This window comes from Limanda limanda, chromosome 3, assembly GCF_963576545.1.
Source record: "Limanda limanda chromosome 3, fLimLim1.1, whole genome shotgun sequence".
NCBI classification, from domain to species: domain Eukaryota; kingdom Metazoa; phylum Chordata; class Actinopteri; order Pleuronectiformes; family Pleuronectidae; genus Limanda; species Limanda limanda.
This window is the reverse complement of record NC_083638.1, coordinates 12,019,150-12,041,586: the sequence shown is the minus strand read 5'-3', so window position 1 is coordinate 12,041,586 and position 22,437 is coordinate 12,019,150. Positions and strand designations below refer to the sequence as shown.

General features: G+C 40.0%; 1 protein-coding gene across 1 annotated transcript; it reads right to left on the bottom strand.

Annotated features, from left to right (window-relative positions):
• Positions 1-845: 845 nt before the first annotated feature.
• LOC132998639 (enhancer of mRNA-decapping protein 3-like) lies at positions 846-22,257 on the bottom strand. The gene is made up of 7 exons (XM_061068366.1): positions 22,192-22,257; positions 19,862-20,041; positions 18,502-18,698; positions 12,141-12,503; positions 5,027-5,180; positions 2,543-2,760; positions 846-2,109 (listed from the first exon to the last, which is right to left on the bottom strand). The coding sequence occupies exons 2-7, from the start codon at positions 20,023-20,025 to the stop codon at positions 1,775-1,777; spliced, it is 1,431 nt and encodes a 476-aa protein (XP_060924349.1). The 5' UTR covers positions 20,026-20,041; positions 22,192-22,257; the 3' UTR covers positions 846-1,774.
• Positions 22,258-22,437: the final 180 nt, after the last annotated feature.

Sequence of the window (22,437 nt, the reverse complement as noted above, 5' to 3'; positions counted from 1 at the left end):
ACAAAAGCTCTGCAGTTACAGTATTTATTCTACAGGACATATACTACATAGAACAAATACAACGACAACCTCCACATGTCCATGTGGCGGTTGACCCGGTGAATGAGAGACCAGAGCCCAGTCTGCAGGCCTCTTAAGTAGTGGTCACCCCAGGTGTGCCAGTGCCCCATCCCTGCTGATCACTGGTCTGACTCCGCTCCAGGGCTACAGAATTATTCCATCTTAGTGAGTCCTCCTAAAACAGCTCTAAAATATACTCTCACTTTTCATTGTTTGTGTGCTGGACGTTGTGTGCAGACCTTTTGATAAACAGTCCATGGTGTAGAGTGAAGTCATAACACATATAATGTATAATATTATGTTGTTCATTTTGTAATCGATGTTTTACCTCAAACTAAACTGAATTTGCTTTATTCTTGTTCCATGTGGGGCTCAAATATATGTTTGAATAATTTGCTTAACTGGTCTTATTGTTCCATACTTGCATGTCGGCTATTTCAGAGGTCTGCAAAGCAATCGACTCAATCTTCAGACCTGACCTCTATGGAGGCCACCATGTTTCTTGCCATGTAGTAGCCCAGACTGGACAAACTAAACACCCTTAGCTTTTTTAAGAAAACTGAAGGTTTCCACAAGTTCTGTTTCATGTTTGGGAGGGGAGGATGAGGTGAGGGGTATTCAGCTGCCACATGCAACCTCAACACTAGATGTCACTAAATCTGACCAGCACACATTAACAGAGTGTGAACAGCAATGTGTCCAGAAACTGCTGTTTGGTGAAGGAGGTCGACAAGTGTGAACCCTGCAAAGTAGATGAGCGCTGTCATTCATAACTGACGACAGTGTTGTTTTCAGGCGTTTAATGAAAGTAGTGATAAGAAAAAGAAAGTACATGACACAAAGATGTAAAAGCCCTAACAAAGCCCTACTAGTGCAATTTAGTGAATAGCTGCCATTCTAAAAATAAGCCTGCTTCATTTGTCCTTATGATATTGACATTGTGGTGATAAGTTTTCACACAAATTCACAGCTGACCAGAAAAGAGGAAGTTGGTTGGAGTGGTTTTGTCACTTAGTGGAGCTGAATCTCACATGTTAAATCCTCCACGGTGTCTGCTGCCACTTCTAATTTTCTGTGTCAGTGGGTATTAATTCCAAATGACCAGCAGAGCAGGAAGGGGACAATCTAATGCAAATATAAAGAATTCGAAACAAAAGCCCTGAGGTATATTCAAAAAAATACAAATATAAATTTCATATAATACCATATCTTCAGTGAAATGCTACAAACGCATCCGTTTGTGATTATTAAAAAGTGAAAATCTGTTAAATTGAAAGACGTGGACATGGAGAGAAACTGTGGGGCTCATGACTGGCACATTTAGTCTGAGCTTTGTTTCAGTTCCCCGGGTCAGCACCAGACTCCACATGCAATTTAAAGGAGGAAACAGGAACTAAGTCTCTGCTGCTGTCAGGGGGTCAGAGGTCACAGACAGACCCACAGTGGTCAGCATTTTGTAAACATAATCACATAGTCACAGAGCCCTTATCAAAACACCAAAAAGAACAGGAAACCTTTCCCCTTTCAAAAACAAGGTGTCTCACGCAACATGCGGCAACACATTAAGAGGACAAACACAGAGCACAAGTACAGATCTGTGTTTCACATGATTCCCCTCACCCTCTCATGAAGTTGTAAAAAATGTATAATTGTTTTGGTCACATAGTTATCTATACAATTGTATCTAAGTAACGAGAAGAAAGAGGGTATTCTGTTATGCTCGGTGCAGAGGAATGACAAATTTACATCCAAAGGGCGAGAGGTAGCGGATTCCAACTTCCTGGAACACCAGTTTAGGGATGCCAATGTCACAGAGGTAGACTCTGCTGTCTGTCTCGGCTAAAGGAAGAGGAAGTCCTAAAGAGAGAGTCCACTTCGCCTCGACCGACTGAAGCTGCTCGCCGACCGGAGGGTCGATGCTGAGGACCGGAGCCCGGTTCTGGTTGGCCCATTCAGCTGCTGATTGGTACCAGGACTTTTCTTTCAGCATTGGCTTCTCGTGACAGTCCAGGCAGTTGATGACCAGGTCGACTGGGCTAGCGGGAAGTTCTGTGACACAGCGTAAAGAGAGGGGGAAATAAAACAATAACAAATGGTGAACACAGTGTTTCAAAGTGCCTCACAAAACCACAAAAGAATGTATTTTTGGTAAAAGTTATTTTTTTCTATCTAATGACATAGAGTCTTAAGGTCTGTCATGTCCAAACCATATTGATAATAACAAATCATAAATCACTATCAGCTTTTCTCTTCTGCAAAGATGTTACAAACATGCTTCAAACATATCTGTAGTTTTTAGCTAATCAAAAAGCTGTTACTCCACTAGAGGGCAACATTTGCTTGTGCAAGTCATTTCCAACAAGACAAAATGAATTCATTCTGTCTCAGTTTCTAAGACAAACTTGGTTCTTTCTATCTGTGTCACTGAATCCTGAGTAGACAGGGATCTAATAATCTAAGTGTCCTCTGTTGCGTGTTGTACCTTTAATGCTTGCCACCTGCTGGCCACTGGTCCTGCTGTAGAGGTTGACCTCACTGGTTACCGCCTCCTGGCTCTTGACAAAATTGGGCAGGAAAAGAATGACCTCCACTCCGTGGTTGGCCAAGTGTCTGCCACAGCTGATGCCCTGGGCTCCCTGGAGGTGGGGCCCACACAGGAGAACCACAGTGGGCCGCTGGTGGACGTTCTTTGGGGTGAGTCTGGGGACATTTTAGAGACGACATAGATGCTCAGCCACAAGAGGACAACTAAAGGCAACAACAAATGCACAAAACCACATAATCTGTATCAAATTAGACATATAACTTTTCTATCGAAAGCCTTTTGGAAAATGTTAACAAACATCCACACTGGTGATGTGTGTTGAATGTTCTGTCACAGCAAGTCTTTGGGTCTTTCCTTCTTTGAGATCAACCCAGGTGCTAAGGAACAATGTACGATGGACATCGTTAAAAGACTTATAAACCTTGATTGTCCATGTCTTTTGTTAAAACTGTTGCAGGAAAATAAAGCTGAGAAACTATTAAAAAAAAGAACTTTTGCATGAAAATAAAATACTTGAAACACATTTGAAAATAATTTCAATCCTATGATTGATTATTTAATCGGTATTTCTGGTTTTAGCCACCTTCTTACCAAACCCAAATAAAGAGTCTCCAATTTAACTACTGCGATAGATTTGAAACCTTTCATTGGCTGCCAAAACAATGTCCTGTCATAATTTACTGCTCTTGGTTGGAATAATGAGTCTTTGTTATTAGAGGTAAAACATATTTTCAGGTTATCAAAGGCAAAAGAGAGGTCAGATAAAAAAAGGAAATTTTGCTCCCTTAAATTTATCAGAGCTACATCAGACAGTCGTTGGAAATAAGAAACTTCTAGTTAACAATGAAAAGCTGTTGATATATTGGAGATTGATCAGGAATTAGTTTTAGATTGGTTCAGAGTGATTCAAAAAGACACTTGTTGTCTGACTGCTGTGATATATTCAACAAGGAGCCATGCAATGTCAAAGACTAAATGAGTTGTAATGCAGAACCTTGCTGTAACTGCCAGGCCAGTTGGGGATCTTCCTAATCTCCTCCTGTTTTGTTTTTGGACATTTTCTTTTACAAATAACAAAGATTATCATCTTAACACGTGAACCTTTGCTATAAAAAGATGCATCCTACCAGAAAGTTCTTCAAAGAGATTATGGGAAATTTAGTAATGAATATGGCACTTTGCTAAAGCTCATAAACTATGGTCACCATCCTATTCACCATCAGTTTTCAAACATCCCATTAGACATGAATAACTGCACATACTGTATGAGCAAGACTTTTTTGCAAGCCTGATTTAAGGATTGAGTGTCTGTAGACTTAACAGATGAAATACAAATAGAGGAACACCATTGTAGTGTCTCTGATCCTAGTATTACAATACAAAGTTAAACCTGACCTGAACTCCTGGTAGATCCAGAGAGTAAACTTGAGACTCGTAAGTATTACAGTGGTAAACTGGAGAGAAGGGATGTGAGGAAAACGAACCAGTTTGTTATATGAGCCCCTGCACTGAGGCTCTTTGATCTGAAAAGGAGACTCCACTACTCATAAAGGTGCAGATCTACAACATCACAGGTAGCACCGTAGTCGTCAGTCTGTGAGGGCGTTCTCGACCTGACCGGTCGCAGTTCTGCCTCTATAAACCCCTGGGGGGGGTCAAGGTTTACATCACCTAACGCATGTAGAAACATGGTAGTAAAGAAGATTGCCATGTAAACTGGAAAACATTACACGACAACAATCAGTTGGACAGACCAGCTCTTGAGATTGCACAACTTCTCAGGGATTTTTGGCGCACTGTTGTAAATTCTTCTTCTTCTTCTACTTCTTCTTATACTAATAACAGTAGCTCTGCTGCTAATATTGGAGATTTTGAGAATAAAGTTGTAATATTCCAAAATATTTTGTAAAGTTCTAAGGATAAAGTTGAAATGTTACAAGAAAAGTTTTAAATTAACCATAATTAACTCGTAATGCTATGATATAAAAGTTTTAAATATATGAGAATAAAGCCATAAGCTACATGTCATTTAACAACGTGTATATCAAAAGATCTGCCTCTCACCTTATACTTCAGTGTAGGTCTAACAAGTAATGATCCATTGGCACAACATCACCACACTATCATGAAGTATCAGGACTTTGAAAAGATTGTGTAAGAAACTGTGTCTATTCCAAGAAAAAGAAACAATGATTTTGGATACAGAAGAATGGAAAGTCTGGCGAGCACGAGTTGTCCTTGCTGCTTATTTGCTAAAGATTTTTTTTCTTTTAAACCTTACTCTCGTAATATTCTGACTTCATTCTTGTAATATTACAGAACAATTTTTTTGAAATCTGAGTATTTTTCCTTTTTTTGCTATGGCCCTAATACTCCGTTGTTCTCCACAACCATACCACTTTCCAGATTGGTGCTCCTTACCTGTTGGGTCCACCCAGCAATGTGAGAGCCATCTGACTGGAGCAGACACCGATCATCTCCAGCCTTCGCTCAAGAGTGAGGCCCCAACGCTCTGCAGTGGCTAGTAGATGCTGATGAAATTCATAGGTCACACTGGGAACCACCAGGCCTGAGTCTGCAGAGGGAAAACATCGGGTGAGACAGAGAATTAGGTGTCTTTACTTTGTGTTATTTCTGATGTTAGCAGAAAACGTGTGAGACAGTGGGGTGTAGTGGTTACTACAAACATCACGCGGCAAAACATCTGCCCAAATGAGGTGTGGATAATTAAGAAAGACACAAGGCAAAGACAGAGAGTTTCACTGTGACTAATTAATTAGTCATCAACATTTTTGCATAGGTATCAATGTCACGTCACAGTCCATGCCAAAACCAGGCAGCTGAGCTTTGACTTGCTTATTGGTAAATGTAGTCCACTTCTGACTTTCTGCAGAACTGCACAGTATTACTGACATCATGACACAGTGGCAAGTAGGTTGGTACAGTCCTGGTCAAAATTATTGGCAGCCCTGAATTTCATGTCCACGATTCAACAAAACTTGAATTATACAAACACATAAAATGTTCCGCGGAAAACTCATCCACTGCTATGTGTTCTATCTCTTTGAAGTTTGCAGGACTACTTTTTGCAATGACAGATTTTGGCTCTCTCATCAAAGGATTTCATATTTGTGTTAGAAGTCACTGTCCATCCTTTCCTTTATAACCATTCGTTTAAATTTACTCGCTCCATAAATCATTCCTTGATCGTCTATGAGCAATCGAAAATGCTGGACTAGACTGCTCACTAGGTCAAACAGGTGGTCCCATATCGCATCAGTTCTCACTCTCACATATCAATCACTGCACCTTGGAACCCCTGCATATCTAACAGATCTACTCCACCCTCATTCATCTGCTCGCTCTCTCAGATCTGACAATCAATAACTGTTAAATATCCCAGGCACTCGTCTTAAGACTTGTGTTGACAGGGCTTTTGAGACAAAAGATCCAAAGTTGTTTTGGATCTTTTCAACGTTTGATGATTCGGTGTATTCATTCAAAAACTAGTTAAAAACGTACTTGTTTAAACAGGCATTGAAGTGATTTATATGTTTCTCTATGCACTTTACTGGACTCCTTTATCCTTTTAGTGTGTGTGTGTGTGTGTGTGTGTGTGTGTGTGTGTGTGTGTGTGTGTGTGTGTGTGTGTGTGTGTGTGTCGGATGTGTGTCTGTCGGATGTGTGCTAAGGATCCTAGACCTTTTTCTCGAATATAGTTTTCTGAAACTGGGTAACACATAGGTTACTTTCTGATTTCATCATTCATTTGATTAAGTCAAAGCCCTACAGCATTAGCCTGCACATGTTTTACTATGGGCAGGGTTATCCTTTCCTTAAGGGCTTCATTTGAGATCCATTCGATTTTCTATAAGAACGTGCCTTTCTAGTGAATTCTTCTTTTGCAAACACAAGTCTGGCCTTTTTATGTCTTTGTCCTTGGCCCATGAAGCATTTCTTATTATAGTATGTCATCTGGTTCCGGATGAAGCCACCAAACCCAATTGCTCCAGGTCTGTCTGAAGCTCTTGTGTGGTGTGTTTTACACAACGCGTGCCAGCCTTCACAGACAGCTCTCATTGTGTTTATTCTTAGTACCTCACCCAAGAACATTGACAGTTGTATGATTATCATATGTCTTGATAACATTACAAACTGTTGAAGCATGGATTACAAGATCTTTGGTGATTGCTTTTAGCAAGTTTCCTGTTGAACAGGAAACCTGTATCCAAATAATATCTCTGATGCGCTCCAGTCTTATGAAAAAGTAATAAGAAACAACCAGTTCCTTTTTTAACAGGATAACCATCATCGTTCAGGTGATACAAACATTGACAAAAGTACAGGTGTATCAATTTGTTCTATATTTTGATTGTGAAATTAATTTAAATTCATCCATGAGATTCCAATAATTGTGTTTCCTGTTATTTTATTAGAAAAAGCATGTATTTCTAAATATTGCTAGTTAAAATTTAGAGTTGCAATTATTTTGATCAGTGGTGTAAATAAATACCAACAGGGCAATGTAATATTTTCATAACTTCCACACTCTCTCTCTGAAACACAGAGGAGGTATTGAATTTAGAGGAAATGTTTGAATTAAAAAGCTGAATAATGTTCATATACATTTTTCTACTCTCATATTGTTGCATTCACTATAATGGGCCGACAGATTCCAGAAACACACTTGCATGCTGGTTTGCAACTCTAAACTAAAAGGGCACTCAGTAGAGTGCATCCCTTCACCAAGGCCCATGCAACAGTCCCCTAGATCCAGATTATGATGTGGATCTGAAGCAAATTGCACAATCTTATATGTATCTATCTTCACCTGTGCAGCTTGAAACACAATAGATTGACTTGAAGTAAAAACCCAGAAACCTGACCTCGGAGATAAGGACAAACGTTGGTCTAAAGATAAGAACGCTCCTAGGTTCTGAGGGGCTGGCAGTTATGTGGAGTAACACAGATTCTCATGTGAGGAACCCATTCCTCAGGGAAAAGCCCTTCCTCCTCCTCATGACCTGATCTTGTTCCCATCACGGAAGATTCTCCATTTCCTCTCCTGTTTGTCACTGCTGTCTGCCACAACAAAGGGAAGATTGGCAGCCTTTACAAAACATGACAAACATGAGGCAGCTCGAGTGAGACGCCTATTCCCCACCGGGGCCTGAGTTCACACGCACCATCACATGCTTTCTGACCATTCTCCAACCCCTAGCTCTGAGACAGGGCTGCACTGGGCTGGACCCCCCACACTGGCTGCCGTCTCAGTCAAAACACGCATGCAGCGGGTTAGCGTGACAGGAAACGGGGAAAAAACATCATGTACATACGAACACCTGCACCTGTATCCCAACGGTTCATGGTGAGAGATTGGGGAGGACTAAACATGGGGGAGGTATGGAGGTGAGCGGGAGAAACTATGGGTTCAACTCAGTATCTGAAAATAGACTGTTGACTCATCAGCCAATGATAACTAACCATAGTAATTCTTGAAATGTCTAATTTTAGTTGGGACATGTCACCCGAACTTTTGTCAGCTCAGTTTCACATGTAGTAATGTGTAAAGCAATGCACAACTTTTTTTCAATTTGTCATTTATAGAGCATGTGCAGGATTTACACTTCAACAAAAATAAAAGTTTTGGGATTAATGTCGATATTATCTTATATTTTGTTGCATACATAAACGATATCTATATTTTGTTATAACCTATTCAATAAATTATGCATATAAAGCCATATTATTACAGTTGTATGGTAGGATGCCTGACATCCTTAGTGTCAAGGGCCAATTTTAAGCTAGATGTTTAGCTTTCAAACAGATAATGTTGTAAGCAGGTAAGATATCATCTTTGATGAAAACAAATTACATTTCTACTCACTTCCAACATTTTACCTCTCATTTTCCAAGAATAGATTCTTGTTTGAGTTCACCTCATCTTTTGTCTTCATCTTTCTTTTAAGGAAAAGGCTTAAACCCCTTTGTTAGTAAGTAACCTAACCTTTGTCGGAATTGTTCTCTTTTGTGTAGCTTTTGTATTGTTCTATTACATAATGACAATTCAGCCTTTTTAACACAGCGCAAACTAAAGTGTGCGGAAACCATTAAAGAGCCATGTGCTAATCTCTGGCTTGTATATCGCCAGTGGCACATTAGAGGGGTAATGAAAGTCAAGCTGGGGGTACTGCGCGGCTCAGGATCCCTTTGATAAATAAAGCTACTGGGAGGCAGTTAAGTCTTTAATGGCCTCCAACAGATCTCTGGCCTGGTAGCTGAGAACTTAGAGGCCTCTTTGGCATGCACAAATTCATACTGACACACACACCCATGCTAACAAACACCTCATCCTACATCACACTCACGACACGGCAAGGTACAAACGCATATCCACCCACCAAACTTTTTACAGTGGCATGCAACACGGACAGAGTCACACGCACACACACACGCCCTCACAAGACATATTAACACAGAGACTTGTGCCGTGCCTTATTAAAATTCTGGTTTATATTTAAGGTGGCCCATCACCCCTCCCACTATTCATTTATCGATACCGCACAAAGAACTGTTAATATGTTTTTAATATGTTGGAACATGCCAAACCTCATGTGAGGTGTAAGCACAGCAAGGTTAACTGCCTCCTATCATGCAAGCGACTGCCTTGACTGCTTCGCTCAGAGGAAGTGGGTGTTGCACTAGTATGCACTAATTGCTTTTCAAGCATCCCACCAGGTGCACCTCTTAATAACCCTCTCGCTGAAGTCTGCCGCTACAAGAACAAACCACTCTCCGCACACACTCACGCCATCTCTTCCCTTCTGACACTCTCACACATGCAATGATTTACGCGCACACACACCCACTCACGATGTGGTGTGAAAACAAACTCAAGAGTCAACGGACTAAGCCGGGTAGCTTCGAGTATGCATCTAAAATAAACTGAGCTGGAAGCAATCCTTCAAGCATGACAAGGAAACCGACGGGACTGAAAGCAATACATGCTGGCTGGATGCAGGCCATGTGTGACTAAGGCTCGCGCCAGAGTAGGGAGAGTGAGGCGAGGCGCTTCCATTCCTCTCTGCTGCACCGCAGGAGCTGCAGAGGGAGCAAGATGGGCCACTGAATCACTAGGGCATAGAAAATGAGCTCAATGCAGTGACCTGTCAGATTCCTGAGCTGGTAATAGTCTGTAATTTCATTGTTGTGGCTTACTGCACAAATCACTTATCAATCAAACCAGGTGCCAATATTGACACTTTGTGTGTCCAGCCACGTGAGTACCACTGCTGATGTCCAAACAACCTATGGCTGATATTGCTGGAAAAGTCCTACAAAGATTTTACAAACGGTAAAATCTCTTTGACAGGTGCATCAGTTCACGAGCTATTGACTGGGAAGAAACCAAGAATCTTGCGCATAGATGACTTTGACTCCATTTGATACTGATTCCTTCATTAGGGTAAAGCACAAATGTGTACTGTCATTACAAAAAAATATTTGTATCTAGTATTGAGACATTGGAAATATGGCTTGTCCTGGTTCATTCACAGGAAAAACAGTTTTGTAAGCAAGGCCTCGATCAGGGTTTAAGGATCAAAAGTAAAAAAAAATAAACTTAAAATGCATCACTTTCCCATGTCTCCTGTGGGCCCTATGTCTCTAATTCCCCAATACTGGCCTTCTCTTGAACTGGAAAAGATCAGTTGAAATGTTTTATGAGGACAACATTTTTTAAGTTTGCGTTCTGAAAAGCGATAAAGCCTTAAAAAATAATAAAAAAAATAGAAAAAACTTGGAAGACCAGCTGATATTTGGCATGTTTGTGAGATTTGTGTTGCGGCCCGGCTTGTTAGCATTGTAGACTGCACATCTGGACTCAATCCCCCTGCAGGAGAGCGAGACAATAACAGAACTCAACTTACACAGATTGCAACCTACACAATAAACAATGCTCTATAGAAACAGGCCTGTCAAACTTCCAATATGCCTGTGCGTTATGGCAACCCAAACATACAGTCAGGCACTTTGTTTTCATTACTATATTCTTGTATGGTGGATTTATCTGTATACTGGCAGAGATTCCGGGTCATGAGCGCTGCAGTTTGTTCCTGTTTTGGAGGTGCTGTTTATGTAAGGCTGTACAGCGGCATGCTAATTACAGAGGGCAGAGGATGGGGATTATGATGACAACCCTGGGAAGCAGATCTGCCTGCATGGTAAGAAAAGGAGGCTCTGCTTGGCAGCTGTCTGCTGATTGGTTGACCCCCCCCCCCCCCCCCCCCACTGAGCTACGCTGTGTTACCGCAAGACTGTCTGCAATGTAAGTCCTAGAAACACCATCAGTACCGCAACTTGCCAGTCACCTACTATAGAGTCTAGCTAGATTCCCATCGACTGTCATCCTTGACCTAGTGTTCATCTGCTTTCCCGCCATGCACTGAGGTTCAGACAATTTCTTGAAGTTCTCTGCAGGGGCTGTATGTGACAATGCAAATGTCGGAGTAAGCTGCCCTGGACTTTTTCTAACCGTCCTGAGATGTAGCTTCGAAGAGAGGGCTGATGGAAGGGGGTGGGATGTATCTGTTGCATAATTTCAAAGTGTAGCCTGCTATTGTGAGCGCTTCCAGGAATACCAACCCTATGTTTAAGTGTATAACAAAGTCCTCTTGTGGCAAACTGTAGCTGAGTGTTCAATAAAAAAAACTTGTGATTCACCGACTTTTGCTTTGCTTCCATATAGGGTTGCAAAATTCCGGGAATATTCAAACTTGGAAACTTTCCATGGGAATTAACGGGAATTAACGGGAATATACGGGAATTAACAGGAATTAACGGGAATAAACTGGAATAAACTGGATATGTTTTGGGTAATTTATACTAACTGTATTTACCTTGTCATATGCAGACATAAATATTAACATTTTGTTTTGTCATAGGCTGATTTGAGCCCTGAGGAAACTTTGGGCACTTGACTATATGCTTCTGCATCGTTGTGTCATTCTTTACATAGGTCTTTGCACAGTATTTGCAAATGTACACAGCCTTTCCTTCTACATTGGATGAGGTGAAATGTCTCCACACATGAGAAAGTGCACGTGGCATTGTTCTGTAGAATAAGATGAGAAAAAAGTTTGTAAAAAAAGACTAATGCAATGCCAGAGATATAAATAGTTCCAAACAATTGGAATCGTCTGTAAAAATATTTTACAATTGATGGATAAATTAATGGAAATAGGCTAGATGAACAGATGAACAATCCTCAATCAGCATGCTAATATATTTTCCCCAGTAATATCATCGAAACTTACCTGACTAGTCCTGCACACTACAGCAGGCCTCAACAGCCCTGCTGTAGTGTGCAGGATGCTGGGAGTTATCTGTGCATGTGATGGAAGAATGCACAGTGGAGGGTTGAAACTCAACGTGCAGCGTGTGCTGCATTCCATACATCTTTAAAATAGACTGCATGTAAATGTGCATTTGTGTTTGTTTGTGTTTGTGCCCCGGTGCGAATGCATCTTGCTCTCACCGGTACAGTACTCTTTACCCCCATGCTGGGGCACTGTTATCTGTCGGTATATGACAGGCTTCCCCTCCAGGACATTCTCATCATGGCGATAGGAGGGCGAATGCTGGTTGACCTGTGTGCTGGGAGGTTGCGACCTGCTGCCATGGCCACCGGTCCCATTGATCTGGGAGAAGAAAGCGGCTTTGTTGAACAGAGCCAAATTTCCCTCGAAGTCAAAGTCAGTTTCCATATCCTCATCGGTCCCACCTCCGAAGCACTCGTCGTCCTTTAGCCTCACCAACCCTGACGTGCTTCCATTTCTTGCACTGTTCTTCTTGGGTGTGGACTGTGTCACCCCTCTATTTTTGGATGAACCTGTAGAGGCTGAAAAACACAAAGATTAATTTCACAAGAGCTGAAAGTTTCTGTACGTAAGGTTCAAAAACACATATTGTAAGTTTCTTCTTCATTTTGGTGACTGCTCATGTAAAATATTTCACATAATGTGAACCTTGTATTATCTCCTTACAAATAATAAACACTTCTACAGTACAAGACTTGCATATTATTGCATATTAACCAAAAAACGATCTTACTAGAGATAGAAATAAAAGGTGTTTCCATCATTATTTATTGACCTGCTTTTTCATAATCTGACATTATTTTATATTTAGTCAGTTTTACTTCATTTTTAAAATAGTTACTAAACAACATGGTGACCTAGAAATTCTAATCAAAAAGAGAAAATAATGAACAGTCTAGTCAATGTCTACCAGCAGCTGAAAAACTTACCTTCAACTCAAGTTATTGAGGATTTGGTGTATAAATAGATATGAAGGATTATATAATTAAACAAGTAATGGGAAAGTTAGAATTGTTCTTAAATAACTGTCGATTAACAAACCCTCAAATCTCTAGAGATGGATACAACAACATTCAAGTGTGTTATTAATCGTATATCAAATGTTTGTATATCGCTAATAGAAGATTTAGATATAAACCAGAGTACAAGATGTGACAACACAAAAAGAGCTTGTTTTTTTAGTTCAAGCAATAATATATAGAGTGTAAAAGGACAGTGAAAAGCAGGGAAAGTGTTCCCATTGAAAATGTTATCACTCCAAATTTAATTAAAAAAGATATATCTACACTACAGTTTGAGAAACATAATCATACAGTGCCTCCAGCTATATAAATACTAAATTAATAAAACATAATCTTAGTATGAGTTTCTGGGACAAAGTTATATAAACTGAGGGTCCAAGACAGAGAGTGCGAAACTCTGCTGTGCATGGACTAATCAACCCCTCAAGCCAAAAATGCAAGGATACCCAGAAATCCTCCCATCTCTCAGCTCCGCTCACATCCTAATTACCAATGAGCAATGAACTGTCACACTATACATCGTGGAGTTGTAAACGCTGTATTCCATACACAGAAAGTTCCTGAACTCAGTACTAGCTGTCACCAATTGCGACGGGATGCTCGCAACTGCTTTTTATCTTGTGTAACTCTGACTGGCAACTCCTCTCACAGTTAGTTACTTTAACCTGCTGAAAAGAAAACGCAGCTGACACACTAAACATACATTGGCCGCCTGAGCAGCGCTGAATAAAGTTTACATACATGTAGGCACAAACAGAAATTAAAATGAACCATGAATGAAGATAGAAAAAAAAGAAAAACCGGAAAAACCTGGCCTTCAACCCCAATCACCCTGAGCTCTCACGCTAACCTGGAGACAGAGAGGCACAGTCACACGCTACTGTCACTGTGACAGCTAAGGTGCTTTGGACTCTCACGCAAAACAGTGGGAGGCTCAGTCATAATATGAAACCACTAGCCAGCTATGAGTCTATTTGAGACCTGACTCAACACCACAACACGACCGTACAACCACCACTCAGAGACACAAGACATGATTTAGTTCTTTTTTTCCTAGCTTCATTCAGCAGTTGAGCTGGTGCGTCAACAAGACATTAAGTAATATTAATGAGCCTAATTTCCCTCCGTAACAGACAATAATTCTACTGAATATTTTTGATTTGATTTTGATATTATACCTTGGTGGATTAGTGTGTGAACTCACCTGTGTGAACAGGGATAAGACAGCATGCTTATAACCACAAGGCAGCTATGTCTTTATTAACAGGAAATTGTTTTGCTTTGATTGAAAAATCTGAATGAACTGGGCAGAACTCCAAGACAAACAAGCTAATGAAAATACACCAGGAACTTCACTGATTTAAGTTTACACAGAGTAAACTGGAGTGAGTAACTCTGTGATGCCACAAACTAGAGCACATGGCGAAGCTCTCAGAGTAATTTATTAAGAACACCATGCTAACGCTAGGTAGGGCCTAAATTAGTTTTGTGTCCTGGATTCCACAGGATTCTGGAAATGTTCCTCTGAGATTCTGCTCTATGTTCACACGACTGCATCATCTCTGCAGATGTATCAGCTGCATGTGCACGCTGCCAATCTCCTGTTCTACTTCACACAGGTGTTATACTTGCGGGTGCTCGGAAAGTCCCAGTTCAAATGTTAAGAAATCGTTCTGACTTCAGTGAGTCCATGAATATAGATGCTGCAAATATTTTTATGTTTAGATTTAATTACATCACATTACACAATGACACCTATTTCCAACAACTGCATAATAATGAATACCGAAGAAAGAAGGATCAGTTGTGACGGACATTTTTCTAAATTATATCTCGTATCAGTCGTCTGAATTGGCTAAAAAGTGCTGTTATTTGGTTGTGAGAAATTATTATACAGTTTGCTTCTGCCAAAGTGCAATATTTGACAAGTTCTTGTTAATTGTAAAATTATGTTTATACTTATACAACTGGTGACATCAGTAATTGTTCTGACTAGAGATGGTGTTCATGGGAATTTTTTCAGTCAGTGGATTCTGGTCTGGTGACTGGTGAGACCAACTGAGGTCACTGAACTGAAGATCCAGTTCATAAAACGAGTCACATTTGCTTTGTGACTTGGAGCACTACAAGCTGGAAGTAGCCATTAGAGGGTTCTAAACCTTGGCCACAAGGGGCAGCACATGGTCAAAAGTAATATCAGATATAGTGAGACACATTCAAAGGATGGCTGATAGGTATTAAGGGCCCGATTTGTGCCAAAGGTACTTCCATGAATAAGCAGGTGGTCCTAAAGTGCTCCGTGACTGTTTTAAGGTTCATGAGAAAAACAAACATCATTGCACATCATTTCACTCCATATACAGAGGTATAATACTGGTTATGGGAACAGTGTCTTCCAAAATGCCATTCTATTGAGATCTGATGGAGAATCTGGCAGAACCTGGATGCCTCTGCATTATTTACAAGATCAACCCTTTTCTGAATTCCCATTCTACTCTCCCAGAAAGATCAGTGCAGATATTCAGAAACCATTTCTGGAATCCGTGATCTTGTATAAGCAATGGGCCACCCTGCTTTCCCTTCATTGTGGCCAAGGGGTAGTTGGCGGGGGGGTAGTGGGACCATCTTGGAAGCATGGCATTGCGTGTGAATGGACCAGCCCTGCCCAAGCCACTCAGCCGCTGCCCCTGTGCAATTTGGGCATTAGCTCCCAGGCCACCAGCCTGCGAGCAGGAGATTAAAATAAAAACTGCAAAGGTAAACATTGCTTCCACAATTGATATCGCTTTTGGCCTTCCTAGCTCACTGGGACAACATGGCTTCCTGTCGGGGGTGAGAAGGGGAGGGCAGGGGGTTTCCTGTGCTGAGCAAGAGCGAGGGAGGCAGTGGATATGGGGGGAGTTGGAGAGAGAGAGAGAGAGAGAGAGAGAGAGGGAGCACAGGAGGGTACTGAGACACGAAAGCCAGGCTTTGCATAACCTTCTCTTTAGGAGCAGACACGGAGAGGGCGGAGGGAATGTTTATTGATCTTAGTCACACACATATTGTAAAGAGGAACTTTGGAACAGGCCTTTAGCACGCTATGGGAATCTCTGGGGGAGTCACGGCAAGACTGAGTGTGGTCCCTTGCTCAAGCTTCTTTATATGAACTAGTGGTCACAGGAAAGAGCAACAGACAGTGTTAGACGAGCCTTACTGACATGATGAAATATGCAGACTCAGATCAGAACATATTTCTTTTAATAGCTGAGTTTTTTTTTCTTGTAAGATAAAACCAAAAACATGTGGTTTCCTATTGTGCAAGTTTCAACTTCCATGCACAGGAAAAGGCACTGAGGTAGAGGTCATTTTTACAACCAGGCTGAAGACTATTACACAGTGTCCATTAGCCAAGTCTATTGGCCTCTGACTTTGCCATTGTTCAGCTATCCTCGGTGTGAAAGTGAATAGACTTTGACTGATTCCTGCAAAGGCCACAGAGCTGTCCGAGCAGACTTCCTGCTGACTGGATGTTGATGAGAGGAAATGCCGCTTTTAACCCTTATCTAATCAGGAGGGTTGAGTGACATTCTCATTTTTACAGCTTCATTTGCGGGTTAAGACAGGAGAGTACAGAGGTGCTTGACCTCTGTGACCTCCTCATCTCATCACAGCAGGACTGATTCTCATTGATCATATTCTGTTGTTATTTGTCATCATGTTTTCATCAAATCACATTTCGGGTAGAGGGGTTTATCAATCCTAACCCTAAAATTATTGTAAAAAATAAAATAAAAAGTAAAACTATATCTGTTCAGGCGCAGAGCCCAAAATATCAAAAGTATTTATATAATAGAAAATATGAAGTATGTGAGGTACAGTTACAATGACAGAGATGAATGAAAATGTCTCTCAGCTGCCAAAGAGTAAGATTTGTCACATTTACTAAAAAATGTAAGACACCAGACCAGACACCTTTGTATGACCAACACCATAATCAATGGCATCACATGTAATATATGATTATTTATATAATATATATATACACACATACATATAAGGACAGTTATATATAAAATATATGTTTTCAGTTATGAGATATTAGTAATATATTAGTTATTTCATCTGTTCTCTGTTAGAAGACACTGATATTGATTGATACGATTGATATTGACATATATTTATCTTGAGGATGTCACGTTTAAGTCTGGTGTTCCACTGAATTTCTTACTTACGGAATATTTACTATGTTTTTATGTGACACAGTCTTATATTGATTTATTTAATATGACCTCTACTTAGTTTTAAACCATCTCAACTTTGTTGTCTGCCTTTCTTTTTCTTTCATCCTGGCAATTGTTAATTATCTCATTATCTCTCTTTGCCTTTTTACCTTGCTGTCAAAGCACTTCATAAACTCAGTTTTTTTAAGGTGCTGTATGAATAAAGCTCATTGTACTATTATTACTGGGCATGGGGTTAAGAGCAATTTACACTGCTCTTGCTTAAAATAACAAAAGCCTAAAATTCTGACAGCCTTATTCATTAAAGACAAGTTTTATAGCTTGAAACATTATTTTGGTGGCAGCAGAGTACTGTGGTTTGATGCAGTGTAAACTTTTTGTGGTTTAAAAAACATTGCACATTTTTACCTCAGAAAAATCTTAAACAGTGATGTTGAGTGACTTCTGTTATATACCTTTATGCTTTGTGCCTCGTGGTGCATACGTACTTTGACAACAATCTGGGGATTAGAATGGAGTTTTGTAATATGTGACACTTTCGAGTCATACTTCCTTAAAATGACAAAACAATCTATTTTCTGCTCTTGAACAGAGGAGTACTGTATGACCATAGCTGTGGTCAATGAACTCAACATGAAAATATGAAATCTACAACCACAGCCTTGTTCTGTGATATGACACTAAGGAAATGCAGCTTCACAATGAATAGGCACAAGCCTTAAATAAACTGGGCTTTCCCTACTAACAAATATCATGTGTTCATATTTCGTGACAATTGTAAAAGTCAGTCTTCCTCTATTCCACTGCAAAATCATGCTGTGTTTTTGTAGCTTGACTAGCACTTGCCATGTAGAGTGTAAAGGTCTTGGACTTCAGTACAGAACATGAGGTATCTGCTGCAGATGTGAATAGCCAAATTAACTCATTGTTCAAAGAGCACAGTTTACATGGGTAAATTAACCAATAGTTGTAAATCACGCTCCAGATATTTCTTGTTGTATTCGTGTTTATGGAGCAGTTCAGTCCTGCCTGTCTTAAATTAAATGGATTATAATTCAGCGTGTTCTAACTTCTTTAACCAGAAAAACATGACACATTGACAAACTGTTTTCAACTAATGACGAATAGTCATAGAACATTCTAAAACATCCCATGTTATTAGGTATTATAACTAACTATTAGTCATAATCAACCATTATGACTGTTGTGACTCTAAACACTGTAAATACTTTTCAGTGCAGGGTGAATAAACGCAAGGCCAGCCGTCTACCTACCTCTGTTTAGGATGGTGATTGGAGGAATGTCGGAGTGAGTGCTGCTGCTTGTAACAGGAGGCCGAGTGGTTCTGTTACTCTGACCACGCTGTCCTGCTGTTGTGAGGCTGGGTCCTCTTGCAGCCCCCTGACCAGAACTGGGCTTGTTGACTGTATTCTGGATATCTAGGAACTTCAGCTCCTTGATATCCATGGAACTAGAAAACAGACAAGTTGCTTAACTTTTGCAGAAATAGTGAATCAGAATTTACATGTATCCAAGTAACCCATATTCACAAATCACAATTTGCCTCATAGGGCTTAACAAGGCGTGAAATCCTCTGTCCTTAAACCTCGATTAGAATGATTAAAAAAACATAAACACTTCAGAGAGAGTCCCAAGGGAGGGATCCCTCTCCCAGGATGGACAAAAGTTTAAAAAAAACTATATTTACAACACTCATGAGAAAAGACATTTTCCTCTGCATAAATGGAGTGTGTATCAATGTTTAAAGTATTTATACAAAGCGAAACTGTATGCCTAAAATAGTTTTTTTCTTCAGCAATGGTTACTACACATCTTTTTCACTTATTTTCTAATTCAACAAATCACTAGACATGAGTTCTATTTTCAGTAGGCATGCAGAGATTTGGTTTGTGTTGGTCTTTCGGTGGAACAAGACTCAACACCCAAGTTAAATTAATTCCAATTGTGAATGACTATATCTATTCATGTAGAAATGTGTAAAATACTCATTAATATATAAATGCATGAATATGTATTCTGGAACAGCCATGGATGCTACAAACAAAACTTTCTCTGACCAGCCACATCCATAATTACCTCCACAGGAAGCATTGGAATGTCTCAGATAACATTTACGCTTCAACTAAGAGTCTAATTCTCATCCACTTTATATTGTCTGCACATTTGAAGGACTTCTTCTTAAGCTCAAGATAAGCACAGAGCAGTCCCAGTTCCAAGCTCTATCATGACTGTACTGTCATACAGAAAATATTGAGAGATTATTTCATTCTAATATGATTAAAAACAAAAATAACAGCAGGCAAGAGCTCCAAATATTTTTGCCGGGTTTTCTCATTCTCATAAGTGTAATGGCCTGTCTCACATGGGAAATACTGAAGCCTTGCACACCTGGATCCAACTTCCCACCAAATGTCATTTAGACCTACAAACTACAAGGCTGACGTGATAATTTCAAGGCCTCTGGCTCTTTATGGGAACTGTTAGAGGAAAAGTTCAAAACAAATATCCACTAAAAATGACGTCTTAAAACACTGCGTGGGGGGGGGGTAAAAAAAAAAGTGAAAGTGGCTGTGTTGGATGAAAACATTTGATAAAATCTTCCTTCTTTCTTACCTGAACGTGACCTCAGAGACAGGACACTTGGTGCCATTATGATAAGGCTGTTTGAGGGAGATGGTCTGGCTGGCGTGATTGACAGATGACACTTCTCCCTGATAAACCCCCAACGTCAGCCCACAGTTTATTGACACAACGCTACCCAACCAGTCGCTGGCCATTCTGCTCACTGTGATCCTGTGGTTCAAAAACACAAACAAAACTAATTATATTCAATGTATCAATGTTATGTCAAAAGCTATACATATGTGTAACAATTGCTTTAGGTACATTTCAGCCATGATTATAGTTATTACGGCTGGGATTACGTTTGAAGATTTTATTTGATATATTTTCTTTCTGTTCTGTAAAACGTTGCATTTGCTTTTTTTTCTGTTTTTCTTTTTCTGTTGTTACCTTGTGTTTTGTTTTTTTTGTTTGTTCCTGAAGTTATATTGCCCAATCCATGTCTGTCTGGACACATTGGTGTTGATTGTTGTACTCATGTTTACCTCCTGTCTCTGTAACGTCCATTTAGCATTGCACTTATATATATTGAAAATTCTTCAATAAACAGATTTTGATTTGAAAAGCACAACCTTCATATAGGAGCAAAAATCCTTAATACAAAATAATACGACGTTTATAGTGATAATTATCGATATCACCAAATTTGAAAATGTTTATCTTGTTATAGGTCTTGTAGATATTGCTCAGCCCGAGTAGCTTCCCTTGTTGACAACATTGATTTAAATGGTTCTGGCAACTTCTACACATAACTAGGGTTGCAAAGGGGCGGAAAATTTCCAGAAACTCTCCATGGGAAGTTTAGCTTGGGAATTTTGAAAAAAAAAAAAAAAAAAACTACGCAAATTTAACGCTGAGCAATAAAAACATCATTCATGCTGCATGTTGAATTTCAACCCTCCACTGTGCATTCTTCCATCACATGCACAGACAACTCCCAGCAGCCTTCACTCTACAGCAGGGCTATTGAGGCCTGCTGTAGTGTGCAGGACTAGTCAGGTAAGTTTCGATGATATTACTGGGGAAAATATATTAGCATGCTGAATGAGGATTGTTCATCTGTTCATCTAGCCTATTTCCATTCATTTATCCATCAATTGTAAAATATGTTTACAGACGATTCCAATTGTTTGGCTAACTTTTTATATCTCTGGCATTGCATTAGTGTTTTTTTACAAACTTTTTTCTCATCTTATTCTACAGAACAATGCCACGTGCACTCTCTCATGTGTGGAGACATTTCACCTCATCCAATGTAGAAGGAAAGGCTGTGTTCATTTGCAAATACTGTGCAAAGACCAATGTTAAGAATGACACAAAGATGCAGAAGCATATAGTCAAGTGCCCAAAGTTTCCCCAGGGCTCAAAACCAAATGTTTATATTTATGTCTGTATATGACAAGGTAAATACAGTTATTTTAAATTACACACAACATTTCCAGTTTATTCCCGTTAATTCCCGTATATTCCCGTTAATTCCCATGGAAAGTTTCCAACTTTGAATATTCCTGGAATTTTGCAACCCTACACATAACCCAGGCTTATTGAGGCAATTTAGACTCATATTGAACTGTGAATACTTGTAGACCAAAACGTAAATACAAGTTTATGGATTGGAGAAGACCAGAGAATGTCTGTGTTCATGTCCACAGCTAAGATCATCTGGCCTCCCAGACGTGAAGCTTCAAACCAAACTCTGTGCCAGTTCACTGTTGCTAAGCACCCATCCGCCTGAAGAAAGCTGAAGACGTGTTTACAATGAATGTGTCGTTCTGCTACAGGTGAGTTTTCGTTATACAACACGTGTGGTTTTGTTCAGGATGTTACATGAGGTCCACGTTTCTCCCACCGGTGGATAAACGACACATAATGAATTAAAAGGTGTAATTTCATTAGGACAGGAGTTAATGTTATGAACGGTTGGCGTATTAAAATGTAATCATTTGATTATAAGGTCTTGGTTTATGTTTCGCAAGCGAGCCTACTAAAAATACAAGCTAAAGCTAACTTAGCTAATAGCTAGGTTAGAGAGGACTGTTTTTATTGTTTGTATTATGATTATTGGTTTATTCGAGTGGGTGACCTCAAGTGTAACTTGTTTAAAAGGCGAGCGTTTCAGAAACACGAAGCAGATATCAAGGGTTAGCTTTACAACCAGTAAACAGTGTTGTTAGCTTAGCAGCTAACGTTAGCTTCCCTCCAGTCCGCCCTGTTTGTTTCGATTTGATCTCAGCGGAGAGTTGTGAAAGCGTGTTCGGAGAGTATGCTTCACAATCCCAACACACAACCGGAGTATAATAATCGATAACGGATATAAATACCTTGTCGATAAGTCAGTAGCGAGGTGTCAAGAAGGCCAAAGCTGCAGCTCTTATTGTCTGGGCTGTTTTCCGGGTTGCTGCGTGACGTCAGTTCCCTCATCTCCCACGTGGGTTTGTTGTGATTTTGTCCCCCTCTGAGGTTTAAGTCACTTCATGTGGATCATTGTGACCTGATCCTCTTTGTGGTTTGGTGAGAAGCAGATCCATGACTGTAATGCACGGGGATGTTGTTTGTTTTTTAAATTA